The 15,034-nt window shown below is 36.6% G+C and overlaps 3 protein-coding genes and 1 long non-coding RNA gene across 4 annotated transcripts in view; 2 read left to right on the plus strand and 2 right to left on the minus strand.

The window, feature by feature from the left end:
* The window catches only part of LOC112572910 (E3 ubiquitin-protein ligase HUWE1-like), a 45,729-nt gene extending 43,738 nt beyond the window's left edge, over nucleotides 1-1,991 (minus strand). The window contains 2 exon segments of the mRNA XM_025252900.1: nucleotides 589-649; nucleotides 1,863-1,991. Coding sequence (XP_025108685.1) covers nucleotides 589-633 — 45 coding nt within the window. The 5' untranslated portion in view covers nucleotides 634-649; nucleotides 1,863-1,991.
* Nucleotides 1,992-2,001: 10 nt separating this feature from the next.
* Nucleotides 2,002-6,240, plus strand: LOC112572913 (zinc finger protein 668-like). Its single transcript, XM_025252903.1, has 2 exons — nucleotides 2,002-2,131; nucleotides 3,464-6,240. The coding sequence occupies exon 2, from the start codon at nucleotides 3,485-3,487 to the stop codon at nucleotides 4,832-4,834; it is 1,350 nt and encodes a 449-aa protein (XP_025108688.1). The 5' UTR covers nucleotides 2,002-2,131; nucleotides 3,464-3,484; the 3' UTR covers nucleotides 4,835-6,240.
* Nucleotides 6,241-6,358: 118 nt separating this feature from the next.
* Nucleotides 6,359-8,388, minus strand: LOC112572915. The gene is made up of 3 exons (XR_003101103.1): nucleotides 7,747-8,388; nucleotides 7,152-7,250; nucleotides 6,359-6,858 (listed from the first exon to the last, which is right to left on the minus strand). It is a non-coding gene; the product is annotated as an uncharacterized LOC112572915 (long non-coding RNA).
* A 1,787-nt stretch (nucleotides 8,389-10,175) lies between these two features.
* Nucleotides 10,176-14,786, plus strand: LOC112571915 (protein lin-37 homolog). Its single transcript, XM_025251313.1, has 8 exons — nucleotides 10,176-10,319; nucleotides 10,702-10,771; nucleotides 11,242-11,292; nucleotides 11,547-11,644; nucleotides 12,051-12,229; nucleotides 12,733-12,861; nucleotides 13,227-13,300; nucleotides 13,551-14,786. Exons 1-8 carry the CDS (start codon nucleotides 10,298-10,300, stop codon nucleotides 13,642-13,644), a joined length of 717 nt encoding a protein of 238 aa, XP_025107098.1. The 5' UTR covers nucleotides 10,176-10,297; the 3' UTR covers nucleotides 13,645-14,786.
* Nucleotides 14,787-15,034: the final 248 nt, after the last annotated feature.

Raw genomic sequence — 15,034 nt, forward strand, 5'->3', positions numbered from 1 at the left:
GCCATCACATTACTTATAATAATCTATATTATAATGCATTTCTTCTTCTAATCTTTTTTTTTTTTATTGTGGATAACAAGATTTTAATAAAAATGATAAATCAGAAGTTTGTTTCCTGCTTCTCCACATTTTTTAGCAGACATTTCTTAACATAAATAACTAATCACTTTAACATTATAAGAAACACTACGGGAAATATATTTCTAAAACATGGGCATTAAGGTTTTGTTGGTGGTAAGCAGCAACCTCACTTTTGCATCTTATTTTTCAAAAGTAATAAATGAAATTAATATTACCGTTTGAGAAAGGAAAACAAAGCCATGTGACACACTTCCAACCTTTCCAAAAGAGCTTATAGTTTAGACCTCTTATTCGCAATTGATTTAAATTGTTGCAGCCCTATGCTCCTCAAGGAGTAACAAGGACTAAACTAAATCCAAAATCAATCCAGAAATCAGCTTACAGTTATATGACAAAAACCATGAATTCTTTAATATTTTCTACTATTACCTACTTTCAAAACAAAATTAATATGTTTAGCTATTTCCAATAGTGCTGTTTCAGTAAGTACTTTTAAAGGGTACTTACCACCTCTGATGAGGATTTCTTTACTTTTGTTCTGTCAACCTTCATTTTGTTTTATTACTATCTGCAATACATAACAATTTTAAAACTTTCACATCATTAATTCCAAACACAGAAATCTCAAAATGACTATTTTCAACAAAAAAAAAGTTTAGAGACCAAATAAAATCCAACACCAACATATATGAATGCTTGCACTCTCTCTCTCACACACACACACAGAGAAGAAAAGGTGTGCACTATAAAATGAAATGTAAAAACAGAGCTGTGTCATGGAATTGTTTGTTTTATGAAAGCTTAATATGTGATCCTCATAAGCAATATTTTTTAAATTTTATTTTATGAGCCAATAATGTACATATTCAAGAAGACGTTTCGGGGGCGATTGATGATGTCGTCACCGTCAAAGAACTCCGAAAAAAGTGATTTTTAAAGACAGAGCAGGCGGAGCAAGAGGTCAATAAAGACATAAAGCTTTTTAACGTCTTACACAAATGCTGTTCTATGCCATTTTATAATAAAGAGAAATGTCCACATCTTCTAAGTATCTTTCTGGATCTGATCTTATTTATACCCAAGATTTAACTTGACAATAAAAATTATACGGCTTAGTTGCAGAATGGACAAAGTCCTTAAAAATATTCATCAGTGTTATCGGTTACACAATAAACTTAAAGGTGTACTTCATGAACCAAACAAACCCTTGGTTTTAAGTACACTAAAACTTGCGCCAAGTGTGACGACTAATAAACTTCGGATGTTGGTCATAATATTTAAGAATGCTACGGAGTTAGCTGGTCGTATGATATGAATAATACATAATATTTTAAATGTGTAATCTACAACTAATAAAGTTTATTTCATATATACTAATTATATACATAATTATATACATATATATAATTACTAACTATATCCTAATTAATCCATGTGTCAACTAACAACTGTTGTGCATTTCGTCGTTGTGAGTACTTTTATATCGACTGCGTGGTGTTCAGTGTGATGGAATGGCAGCTCTTCGGCCTAATCGCAGTTCTTTTCTTTAGCTTTTCTGAGCAGAAACTGTGATGCCAATATTACTCTTTTACCAGACGTTATTTTTTGCCGAAGAAATTATGAAAAATCTTCCCTGAGTAGAAATGGCGTGCACACAAAGACGACTCCAGCAACATGGTGGCTTCACCATTCCGTTTTTCAGTATTGTTCCAAGCGAAGCACCTATTACGTCTTTACCATTGGTGAAAAATCGAAATAAATCATTTTGTTTTCAAAGTTACCTTATTACTGCATATCATTTTCTAACATCATTTATCCGCACAGGCTGCTTAGTCTACGGCTGTTTTCATTACTGGATTTCGCCTTCAGACGGCTGCCATGTTTCTAAATGATGTGCGAAAAACCCGGATGAGGAAAAAAAAAAAAAAAATTCTAGGTGTATGGGAGGTGACTCTAAATGCTTGGCCTCACGCATGTTCCTATCCAAGATGGAGGTTTGACAACCCCCAGGAAGCCAAGAGAATAGAACTCGACTTGTTTTTCTTTACAGGTTTGTATCTGTGCTTGGCGTTCTAAAATATGGATAACGGTTTTTTTCTGCAGTTGGTTTTCTACATTATATAATTCTGAGTGTAGTATAAGTTCTGATCATTTCTTCTACCGATTATGGTATCAGAAGATGTTCTTTTACGCTTAAAAAGAATCAGACTCGGGTGAAAGGAATCAGAAAGCCAGTTTGGAGACTGAATGCATTTCACGCGAAGAAACTGATCAAATTATCTGTGGTTGTCATGTCAACGTGTTCCAGTGTGTTTGAGGATGACGCTGGGTCTTTCATCCGTTTTTCTTTTCTTTCATTTAAAAAAATTATTTCATGCTTTATTTAAGGAAGACTATTGGGAGTGCTGCCTATTTGATTGTTAGGCCGATAACATTACCTGAAGCAGTATTAAAAAGCGAAGATAAGATTTAAGAGACGGGTTAAGACCTGTAGTTTATAAAAGTGATGCAAAGTGCATTTTTTCCCCTGAAAAACCTTAGGAAAAAGACTACTGTATCATAAAAATAGCATGTTATGCCACACACATTATTCAGGGGTATACTTATATTTTAAGAGAGATGGGTCATAAAAAAATTGGTTTTGACTTGAGATTCGTTTATGTATCTTATTGCATTGTATTTTTCATGTAAACAATAGAACAGCCTTGCTTTATTTTTTTTTTTTAATCGTCTGATTGAAATCTCTTCACACAAAAAAGAAAAATCACCAAGGATAAAGATTTATCAAATACTCTGACTTTTTGAAACCGTTATTTGTTTTATAAAAAGCAAGAAGATTGAAAATTTTCAGGGTTACCTAACCCTAATCCTAATCAACTATTACTAAGTAAATATTTTAAAAACCTTTAATCTGTCCTGAATAAGCATTAAAAATCTTTTAATATAGTTTTCTTTTTCTTTTAATTTTTTTGCTTTTGCCATTCATGGTGGTAGAGACATTTGTTTGTAGCAATTTGCTGTTCATCATTAACTTCATGATCAAGGTAGTTGCCAGTTAATTCATGATATTTTCAAGTCTACTCTGTTTTCTTGGTTTGAATCAGTAAACAAAATATAGATTAAAAATAAGAATAGTGTGCTCACAGTTAGGAAGTCCACTGGTTAATTAGCAACAATACTGGATGACTAAGTTTTACATAAAATAAAAAGTTCACAGTATTTCACTTTTATGGTATAATGAAAAATTTAATGACACTTGTGAGTTTAGTATCCCAAATACTTCTGTTCTCCACCATAATATCATGTCCAAAACTGTAAATGTGGTTGACATTTGAGTCTTGGAAAATGTAATTTTACAATGCAGATATTGATATTGTTTCAGTAAAAATACTGGAAAGAAGGCATGGAAGAACGGGATGATGGTGGCCTCGTTTTAGGTGCAGATATCAACCACGAACTGGTGGCAAGTATTTGTGTTGAGGAACCACTGATATCACCAACCCCATCATCACTCTTTGAGGAGCTGACTTCCAACTTAATAGACCAATCCGACATTGATCTATACCTCGAATGTGATGATGACAAGTCATATGCTGTTCCCCAGCTTCAGGATGATGCTCCATCACATTCACTGCTGGGAAGCAATGTGAGCATGAGAATATCATTCCCCACTCCTCCCTCTGACACAGGAACTGATGAAGGATTCTCATGCAAATACTGCAAGTGCAATTTTCTAAGTCAAAAGCATTTATCTCTGCACACACGGACCGCCCATGGAGAAGGCAGCATCAGCAATGGAAAAATTAAGAAGAATGCTGGTGTTGATGTGGAAGGCGAAGTTAACCAAACCAATGGAAGAAAATTCCTGCTGTCATCCCCAGGGTCAGCAGCTGCCCTGGTGCCTTCACTTTTTTCACCGGGCATTCCTAGGAAAATCAAATCAAACTATGTTAAACGAAAACATTTGAAGAAGAAAACTGTAGGGCATTTGTCAATAACTAAGAGGTCTAAGTCAGACTCAGAGGTAGTGCCATCAAAGTTAGTGGATTCACCATCAGGAAGTGGGAAAAAGAAACTTCAGATGCAGCAAGAATCTTCAAATGAGACAATAGATGTAGAGTCGTACTCTTCTGATAGCTCGCCAGGTAGTCAAAAAGCTCAAGAGAGCTTAGACAAGCAGCAGATTTCTGGAGTGTCGTACACATGTGCCATCTGCATGAAAACATATGTTTCAAAATATGCACTTAAACGCCATGTTGCTACACATAGTGATGAACGCCCATTTGTTTGCTCATTCCCTGGCTGCAAGGGAGCGTTCAAGCTGAAGTCAAGACTAACTGATCATGTCCGTTATGTACACAAGCGGAAAACTGCTAGAGCAGTCAGCAGAAGTAAACCACTTCTAACATCTGCTTCAACACCAGCAGAGCAGCCATCTCATGCAGCTGAACAACAACTACAAGCAAAAACCAACACAACTGCAAAAGATGCCAGTGCTGTGCCCAATCCAGGAAACAGTAATCTTAGCAATGGCAGCTCTGCTAGTAATATCCCTGCTTCTGGGAAAGCAAGCTCGTCAATGAAATTTAAATGTCCTGAACCAAACTGTAGCCGAGAGTTTAGGGACAGCCATAATCTCCGAAACCACATGTGTCTCCACACAGGTTGTCTCCCACTTAAATGCACACAGTGTGACTATCGCTGTGTTCAAGAATCATCACTAAGGTGGCATCACAATAAAATGCATGTTTGATGTTTGTGTGTGTGTGTGGGTGAGAGAGAGAGAGACAGAGAGAGAGACAGAGAGAGGGAGAAAACTGATGGACAGAATATTGTTTATAAACAAGACATTTAATATCTTCATCATGACAATTTTTTATTTCTTTGAGGTCTCTTATTTGACCTCATTTTTCTGCTTACCATATCTAGAAAGTTCAGGGTGCATGACATTTGTGTTTTATTGTTTCTGAGGCTGTTTTATATGCAGTCACAGAAATAAGATATACAAAAAACATGCATACGCATACAAACTGCACACTCTTGCATGCATTCATAGTCTCTCTCTTACACACATGCATTTCTGCATTCACAAACTTATTTCAAATCTTCCTAGTCTGTCTCTTTCTCTTTCCATTTGTCATTTTTCTTTACAGTCCATTGATTTACATCAACATTTCACTTTTATTTATTTTTTATCATACACATTGAAGAATGCACAGAACTACTTAACTGTATACTGTACACATGGATTCACTAACCTAGGTCTGTAAACATTCAACTTTCAGAGTACTTATTACAATGCCTGCACGCATGGGCATGTTCACCTACTCTCTCTTTTACATGCACACACACATGTGCAAACCTGTTGACTAAAATCTCATTTACAGAGCTTTTAAAATGTATTTTTAAATGTCATTAATTTATTGTGCAGGTTTCATGCTGCTGTGATCTGTTAATAGTAGTAATACAAACATTGTTTTCAAGTTTGCGTTATCATTGCCATGGTTTCTAAGGAGAGAAGAGGTAAGGAAACCTTGCAACAAATATGTCTAAAGAGACAAATTTTTCAGAACAATTAATGTTATTTGTTGAGATAGATATTTAATATCTATGATGCATGAATTTCAGTGATAAAAGACTGCAGCAGTATGGCGGCTTTTAGCTAATTCTAAAATGATGCATATGGCAGAGGAACGACTGCAAGATGTTTAGCTGTCACTTATTGTATAAAGCTTTAGTAAGATTTGTCTTTAGGTGTGCAAATCTGCTGTACATGAAAGGCTTGGGTTTCTAAATGTCAGTTTTAAAAAATAACTTTATCATATGTACTTAAATGTAAATAGTTTGGAAATGCTGTAGCGTGTCATCCTTACTAATGATGGATTAGTCAATAATTAAACACAGATCTGCTTGACTTTGGTGTGTATGTGTGTGCATGTGTGTTCGCGTAATATTAGTATAATGAAGTTTTATTTCTTTATGAGACTATGTTCATATAGTTAGTAATTTTCATGTTTTCTAATTGTGGCTTATATGTAAAAGTCTTCATTGATACACCTTTTCCTGTCCTGTTATGTGTCAGCGAAATAATGTACCAAATCAGAACAAAGTTTTTTATATGTCCCGCTTTCTTACTCTGAATAAATGTTGTGTACTCTACTGATTTGTGTTTCTCATTACTGATAGCTTTGAGAAATAAAGATGCTAATAATTAAAAATCATTTGCTATGATTTAAGAACAATAGTGTTCTTTCTTTCCGGAGCTCTTTGCTTCCTTCTAGCTAAAACTTGCAGCTGTGGTGTTGCACCTTAGGCCCTCCTCATAATAATCTGTTGATTTAAATAACCAAGAGAAATATGGAATTGTACATTTTGCTCACATATACATGTATTAGCAAGGACCCATAAGGATGATCAGAAGTTGTTCATATTTATACTCTACAAAACAGAATTCTGTTTCCAGTTGTGCCAGAAGATGTCATTTTAAACAGACTTTTATTGTTTCACTTAGCTTAATACTAAACTGTGGGTACGTAGTCTACCTTGTCATCTGTTAGCTTATTCTTTTCTATGTCCCATAGAGGTTAGGCACATAGCCTGCTAAGGGAGTAGGATATTTCTTGCTTTACAATTCAAATTTTATGAGAATGAGTTGACATATGCAGCATCCAGGTGTTAAACAGAAGATTCAGCAAGAGTGTATATCCATCCAGGAAACCGCAGCTACTGCATCTTTAATGATTTGCAAGAAGTTTCTTTTTTTGTAGTTGATGTCCTCTGTTGGTGAAGAGGGAGAAAAAGTAGAAATATATACTGATTATATACACAGAGCATGTCTGATATGTTTCTTACATGTACATATAAAAAGACCTCGTGCCCCTCTGACATCAGACAAACGCATTCACTCAAACTTTCCCTTTTTTCTGTACTACCCCCTTTCCCTTATCCTTCCTTTCTCTCTCCATATGAACAATGACCAAACACTGAAATTTGTGCTGTCATGCACCTGCTTTTTTTTGTTGTTGTTGTTTGATTTGTATTATACAAGGTGAAGATAGTTGTATACTTACAGATGCCTTTGCACTGGGTTGTGCATGGATGACTTTGCCAGGCATGAGCATTTTATTGCGGTAAACATCATTCATCACAGCATTTAATGGCCACCCCACCTGTAAAATCAGAACAAATGCAATTTGATGTCTGGGTCTGTCTGTCCGTCTATGCACTGATTCTCTTTCCCTCTCTCCTTAGGAATGTATGTGGGGGTAGTAATAAGGGGCAAAACAAAAAGCAATAAATATCTTCTTAACATTCTTCAGAGGAGCTGCACAGATTTAGTTTGTTTCACCACGAAGGCTTTTGTTTTGTGACATTGGTAGAATTTCTAAATCCCTTTTGTATTCACCTCTCTCTCTCGCTCTGTGTTGGGGGAGGGGGTGCGGGGTGTATATGCTTGCAAAGTGAGAACGTCGAGGTATGCAATATCAAACGTGTTTATGTGAGCGTACGCACGTGCGTTTCAGATGTAGGTGCATATGCACGCGCGCTTTTTGATCATTATTAATAATAAGTCGATCGATCTACCTCTGACCGTGCATGCGATTTGCAGCACGATTTAAAAAAAGAACACATGTGATACTTCAAAGATCGCAGTGAGGGTCTCACCTGGGAGCGGCGGCGAGCCCAGCCGCGGGGTTGGTGCAGTGATCACCATGCACGTACATACGTTTGTACGTTTTCTCTCTAGCGTAAATGACGAATCGCTGCAGCCCTGCACCACACTTTTCTGCAGCGGTTCTTGGCTAGTCTTGTCAGCGCAGAAAGCCTGTTAAATGACGTGTTACAATAAGTAAAGCCCCCCCCCCAAAAAATAAATAAAAAAATACTACCGATAAATCATAAAACTGTCAGGAAGATTATGTATCTTTTATGCCGCGAAACAATGGAACTCTCTCCCTTTCCATGTCCGCCACCTACCCGCTATTGAATCTTTTAAACGTGCACTGAAAACGCATTTCTTCCGTAAACATTACTCATAACAACCTTTCCCATAAAGCTAATAATCCTTTTTCACGCTGCCTTTTTTGCAACATTTTGTTACTCTCAGCTCATGTTATTTGGTTCCTCTTTGCGTTTTCTGTATTTGGTTTTATTCGTCGTTCTGGTTGAATCCTCTCTCTACATATTTTGTTCATTAGCGATTTTATTTTTTCAATAATATGTCAGACGGTGAAGGGGATCGAGAGTCTTAATTTGAACTCCAAGTACTGTTGTTTTGAACCGCTCACCTACACTGCCTCTGAAGACGACTGAACTGGTAGTCTTGCAAATATTCTATAATTCTATGACTTTTAACAGCTAGGTTGGCCGATACTGCATGTATACTTCATATAGTTGCCCATTGCGTTGTATGTCACATTTCCCCCAAAGCCTAATTCAAGTCTATGAAGAGAGACTGTAGTATACCAGGTAGATCGAGATCATATGTTGGGGTTAAATTTAATTTTCAGTAATTATATTTAGGTTGAAGATCTGGCCGGTAGTCATGCTGTCTGTTCAGAAACTTTCCCATTCTTCTGAAAAGACTTGTGCTGATTTTATATTCCATTTTTCGAATTTAACCCATGTGTCCGCCCGGCATAGACGTCTTAGGTTGGTGGCGGGTTTCTTTGGAAGTGATTCTACATATATATATATAAGTGATTATAACATGACGCTGTACGTGAGAGGAAGGAATGATGAGTGTGAGGGAGGGAATCGGACAATCCGAAGAAACCGCAGCGGGCATGCCTGTGGAGAGGTGCCGCATCCAAGTCAAAATGCATCTATTACATGAACCCACACGATCCCCATTGGATTTGGTTGATTGAGAAGGAAATTAAGTGATTTGAGGTGATTTTGCACTATTTGGTAAATCGAGGGGTGACGAACGATCAAGTGTTTGTACCGCTACATTACTCATCTATATAGGTCTTATACAGTTGTCATGTCGGGAACACGCACTGCAAGTACGCGCAAGACAGTGCATGTCATGGGCTGCATGGTGTAGTGTTATATATAAACTTCATGCCGTGGCGTAGGAACGGGGTGAGGGATGGGGAAGGCGAGGCAAGTGGGGCAGCCGCTGCCCTCGAAAAAGATACTGAGGAGAGAGGATCGATGTGAACGTTGTTCACTATAATCAGCATGGAGTACACCCCCACCCCACGCGCCCCTTTCCCAAAGCGATCGATCGAACTGTATATATATATAAAATATCTTAATTCCTACGTCATTGAGCGATTGGCTCAGGTCGTTATTTATATGTATCAAATATGACCTTATACAGACAGCAAATCTTGCACGAATCCAGTTAATTTTTACATTTATGTCTAATTTAAATTAATGTCATATTATATATAACTCACAGATATAAAATACAAATATATAAAGAGTGACCCGATCGACACTTTTAGCTGCGTGTCGTACCGTGAACATGCACATTAATTGCTTGGTGAACTGACAACCCGCCACCGTCAACGGCTTTCCGTACAATCCCTGATTACAGGTAGGTTATATAACTGATGTCAAAGTTTGGGTACAAACTGGATTACGTCACATGGGCTTACCCGGACCTCGACTGGTATCCCTTTAATTCCCCGCCCACTCGATCCCAACCGGCCTTTATAATATATAAGGTGACCAGACGTTTCGGGAGCGAAAGCGGGACACGTGCCGAAGATGGTGTCGTCAACGACAAAAAACGCCGTATCAGCGTACGGTATTCAGATTTTTAAAGACAAGTGGGACATTTGATGGACTTCCAGAAAGCCAGAAAGCGGGACATTGGGCGTCCCGCCCGATATTCAGGCGGGACACGAGGTCAAAAGCGGGACTGTCCCGCCTAATGCGGGACGTCTGGTCACCTTATAATATAGTACTAGTGCAGTACGTCGTAAGTCCATAAAGCAAATTATTTATATTTTAAAATATATTTAAAATAAGTATTCAAAATTTAACTTTTTATGAAATATAATTTCTTAATTTACAACAATATATAATACACTGAATAAAAAAACGGTGTTATCAACATAGGGGAAAATCCATTCCAATTGTCCTATCCTCATTTTTGCGAATGAGCACCAATCAAAAGTGTTCGACAATGAATTAGTAATGGCGGCCTACACGAATGGTGAAGACGATTTTTTTTACCTCGCTGTTCTCATAGTCGTCAAAGATGTCCGGAAAGACAAAACATGGTTTGTTTTATTTGAAGCTATGTTTTATAACATCAGTGATAACTGCTTATTTTGAAGGGTTTCTTACTCACAAACTAATGTCTAGATGCTCGTCATCCGTCGGCAAGATTGTTTACGTTTCATATTTCTTCAGTCAACAATACAACGAAAAAGTAAACATTTTGTGCTAGTGAACTCGCAAGCCTTACAATGTAGGTCCAGCAAATAAACATGTAATGTGGAAAATGTCTGAAATTAAACGTTTATTATGACATTGATAATCTTTAACTGTATTTAAGACCAAAAAAATAAAAATAAATAAAAGCCTTAGTACTGTATAACACTTAGATTGAGGATATCAGTATTCATTTTCAAACTATCCTTCTAAAAAAATTATTTGCAGCCGAAGTTGCAACTGCCAGAAGCCGATTAGGTGCGACTCTTCAACATCTTGTTGAGAAAAAAGATGATGGGTAAGAGGTCCTATAACAGAGGACATTTTCATCAGTCTCCTCCTACTTAATATCCTTAACGTATTCATGCATGCGAAATTAAGCACAGCGCACCGCATTACAGGTCTGAGAAGCACTAGAAGAGGATTAAGAATGGAGAACTATATGACAGTAACGGTAATCGCAAATATCTGTAACATTAGCAAAATCTTATATGTTGCAATGCTTAGTTGTTATGAAAGAGAAATCCTTGAATGTAATACTTTGCCAAAGAGAAAAAAAAAGTAATGAGATGTATAACATTTTAAAATATTCTGCTAGGCTAGACTTTTTTTTCCCCATATCTAACAACAGTAAGTTGATGTTAGAGAATGTCATTTTGTGTTGTGGCATTTTTATGTTGTGAAACATTAAATGAACATATTTTGATAGATGTATTCTGCTGTAATTTTCTTTAGATATAAATTCTGTTGCTTTTATTTTACGTTTAGTGTGACAGCAAGTGATGGAGAAGACAACAGTTTGCTGGCAGACATTGGCAGGTAAGGAATCATTTGTGCCTGCATATTTGTTCTCTCACAGTTGGCTCAGAATGCAGATGAGTATAGAGCCAAAAGATGGCATATTTTTGAATAGATATAATTTTTATTGTGTTACCATTTTTATTTTATTCGAAGGATTCTGTCACATTGCTTCTTGGTTACTCACCATGACGTCTAGCTACTGAAAGACTGCCAAAGATCTTTCTAATCTATATTCAAATCTGGCTTATAGTTTTGGTCTCTTGCATTCACAGTTCCCTATCTCCAGTGCAGTCTCCAAGAAAACTAGCTAAAAGCAGGAAAAGAAAACGAAAAGATGAAGCCACAGAATACAACCCTGGTTCTCAGCATCGTAAGTAAATTTTTTTTCTGGTCAGCATCATGTATTAAAAACCCCCTACCCTCCAGCAAAGTTAATGGTACAAAAAATAAATCTTAGTTTTGTGATCATAGTTATCTATTAATTGATCTAATCATTCATGGTTTAGAAAAGTTGTTGCTGTTCTAATAAACCTATCTGCATTTTTTAGTGAGATGGGATCTAATGAGTTTATTTTCCACACAGCGGTAATGTAACACATATGTACAAATAGAATTTCTTTATTGTTCTTTTTTTTTGAAGGTTTTTTTTTGTTTTGTTTACTTGTTAGTGTGTTACAATCATCAAAACACAAATAGCCATCATGCTCAGGTGCATTTTCTAAACTTGCTATGGATGTATAGTAATATATTTGTAAATTCTCTAAATATAATTACAGAGACATATATTATGAAGCTGTTTGACAGAAGTGTAGACCTTGCACAATTTGATGAAGACTCACCACTTTATCCTATCTGCCGGGCCTGGATTCGTAACCAGCCTGGCACTCAAGGCCTCACGATGGGACAGCGCACACCTTCTCCTGACCCCGAGGTGTCTTCCTCTCAAGACGATGAAGTCAGTATTTTAGCTTTACTGACTCTTGAAATACTAATTTCCAGCATTTGCTGCTGGTAACATCTTGACTTGCAGTTATTTTGATTTTTTTTCTCAATAACTACCTATACTGTTCTAGGCAAGGGGCTGCTGCATTCAAAAGGGAAATAAGTTGCATACAATTTATTTCTTAGCATCTTTATAACTATTCTATATCTAGTATCTATGGTACCATGATGGATTTTAAGCAACAACTAAAATAATTGGATTCCTGTATCACCTAAAGAGCAGTTAGATGAAAGAAGAATATTAGAGAGGAATACATTATTAACATGCTTTCTTAGGGCATAGCATAGATATATATATTGTGGTTTGGAAGGGTTTTTTGTTGACCAATATTAAAACAATACCAGGTCTGTATTCCTGATTTGTGGAGAAAGATAAGTGTATTAGTTTCAGATGTTCAGTTTTATGTTAACACACTCTGTGGAAGACTATGCTGAGTGTAATTCACTTTTTTGCAGGTTATGGACAACTTTCCAAACGTTTATCAGATGCCCCCACCCATCAAACAGGAGTTTACAGGACAACACACAAGCTTGAGAATACCTGCATCACTTCCAAAACCTTCAGAAATTTTAGACATTCATAGAGTTGGTGTTTCATTTATTTATTTGTTATGAAGAAAGGCTGCAATAGCAAAGAAAGAAAAAAGACTAAGATTTTTCTCAAATGAAGCTTATTTTTCTATTTTCAGCTGAAAAAAACATTTATTTAAAAAAATGTAGTCAATTCCCTAACCTTATTATGTATATATACTTTTGTGATTTTTGTTTAGCAATTTTTAAAAAGTCTGGATGAAATATTTCAGGTAAAGGTATTTCAGGTAAAGTATAAAGTAGGATTACACCAACCTGGATATGCAAGCAACAGTAAGTGAAATCTCTCCAAGTTGTAATGAATATTTATTTGAGACAATAAAGTCAAGGTTTCGTTTAGATTTTGCATGTCTTTCTAGGACCCAGAATGTGCACCTCCTCCGGAACAGCTGCTTCTTGATCACATGTCGCGTTGGAAACAGATTAGGAATACGTAAGACAGTGCTTTGCTTTGCTTTTCTTTGATTTTTGTAGTGCCCATATTGAGCAATCTTTGTACTCCATGACATGAAGGCTATGAATGAAATCAGGGACTAATTTGATTAGTCTTGGTTCACAAATTAAAAAAAAAAATTTCTTAAATCTGCTTGGTTGATTTGAGCATTTTCTCTTTATGATACAAATTTTATATTTATTGCTATTTATCACTGGCTTTAAATAATTACAATCTTGGCATTTTTCAGGTGGCGTGAAGCTAGTATGCAGAATGAAATGCGGTATACAGAAAGCATGGCTGTCCTTAAAGTCATGTATGAGAGGAATATGAAGGATGGCTAGGAAAATCATTTGCAATCTACTCTTCAAAAACCTTCCTTCTTGTTCTATGGGGCTGTTTAGCCACACCACTCTATAGTTCTTTTGGAGGTATGTGGGGCTGTTATTAGTTGAAAGCAAACCCTTTATGACCACACTGCCTTTGTTATTCCTTGTGGTTTTGCATGGTACAGCTGAGAGTGGTCTTGAACTTACTGTGCATCTGTAGAAGACAGGCATGATTTGGAAGTTCATTTAATGTCATGCAAGAGAGCTTTGTGATAGAGCTGTCACCCAAAAAGTAAAATTTTTACTGTAAATTCTTCTTACCAGATGACCTGACCATAGGACTTCAAAGGGCTACAACTGCTCTTTAACCAAATGAAGTATTTACCCCAGGGCAGTAGGGGAGAGCAGTTCTGTATGCTCTTCCCCAAACCTCAGAATTAAAAAAAAACCCCAACCTTCCATGTAGGTCCAGCAGTTTTTTTTTGTCAAACCCCATGGTGAAAGTAGGGAAGGCTGGTAGAGGGCATTCACGTCAGGTCATCTGGTATCAAAGAAAGACAATTTACAATTAAAAAAGGTTTCTTTTCTGCTGTCAGAAGAATAGTTCCTACACTGTAATCCTTGAAAGTATCTGTATAAGAGGGAGACAGCTGTGGTTCATGTAAGTGTACCCTCAAAAACAAAGTGAAAAGACTGCTGAACCCATGTGGGAAGGTATACATAAATATATATTTTTAGTAGTCCCAAGCAGCAATGGGATTAGTGGGGAGAGCACTCTAGCTAGAGGGACTGCTACAACCCCCCTCCCCCAAACACTGCCCAGGGGGAAATCATTTATTTCCAGTTTTAGCCCTTAAGGTCCTATGGTCAAGTTGTAAAGTTAAAGAAATGATGTATATCATTGTATCCATACAAATGTAAAAATATGGCCATAGTCACTTTGTTCTATTGTTTGGCAAGCTTTTAGCACAGATCAGGTCATTCAGAACAGTAGATTAAATTATTCCTAGAGATTATGAGTTTGGAATGGACTGCACAAGGATCATATATTAACTATTTCGATGGCTTTTTTTCTGTGGAACACATTAACATGGATAGGATTTCTTACAAGAATAAATTCTGTAAAAAAAATCAACTACTGAACAAAAATGAAAGAATTTGACTTCAATAGAAATAGATGTATGATGGTGTACGTGGAAGTCAGCATGCCTCCTGTTTGCAATGGGATTTATACTTTGAAAAATACCATGGAACTACACAAAATGAGGCTCATATTCATGGCCAGCAATGGGTAAAAATTGCCTTGAATGTGGAATGAACAACTTCATGTCTAAACTAGCAGTTCATGAAACAATAAGGAGATGAAGTTAAATAACTGTGGGACATAAGAGAAAAGGGGGAAAGT

This window comes from Pomacea canaliculata, linkage group LG9 (genome assembly GCF_003073045.1).
Source record: "Pomacea canaliculata isolate SZHN2017 linkage group LG9, ASM307304v1, whole genome shotgun sequence".
NCBI lineage: Eukaryota > Metazoa > Mollusca > Gastropoda > Architaenioglossa > Ampullariidae > Pomacea > Pomacea canaliculata.

Excerpts from the sequence above, each read along its gene's own strand:
- LOC112572913 (XM_025252903.1), top strand. The coding sequence starts at position 3,485 with ATGGAAGAACGGGATGATGGTGGCCTCGTTTTAGGTGCAGATATCAAC.
- LOC112571915 (XM_025251313.1), top strand. The coding sequence starts at position 10,298 with ATGTCCGGAAAGACAAAACATG. Across the intron at positions 10,320-10,701 it reads GTCCGGAAAGACAAAACATG|CCGAAGTTGCAACTGCCAGA; the intron begins GTTTGTTTTATT and ends AATTATTTGCAG. Across the intron at positions 12,862-13,226 it reads AAATTTTAGACATTCATAGA|GACCCAGAATGTGCACCTCC; the intron begins GTTGGTGTTTCA and ends ATGTCTTTCTAG.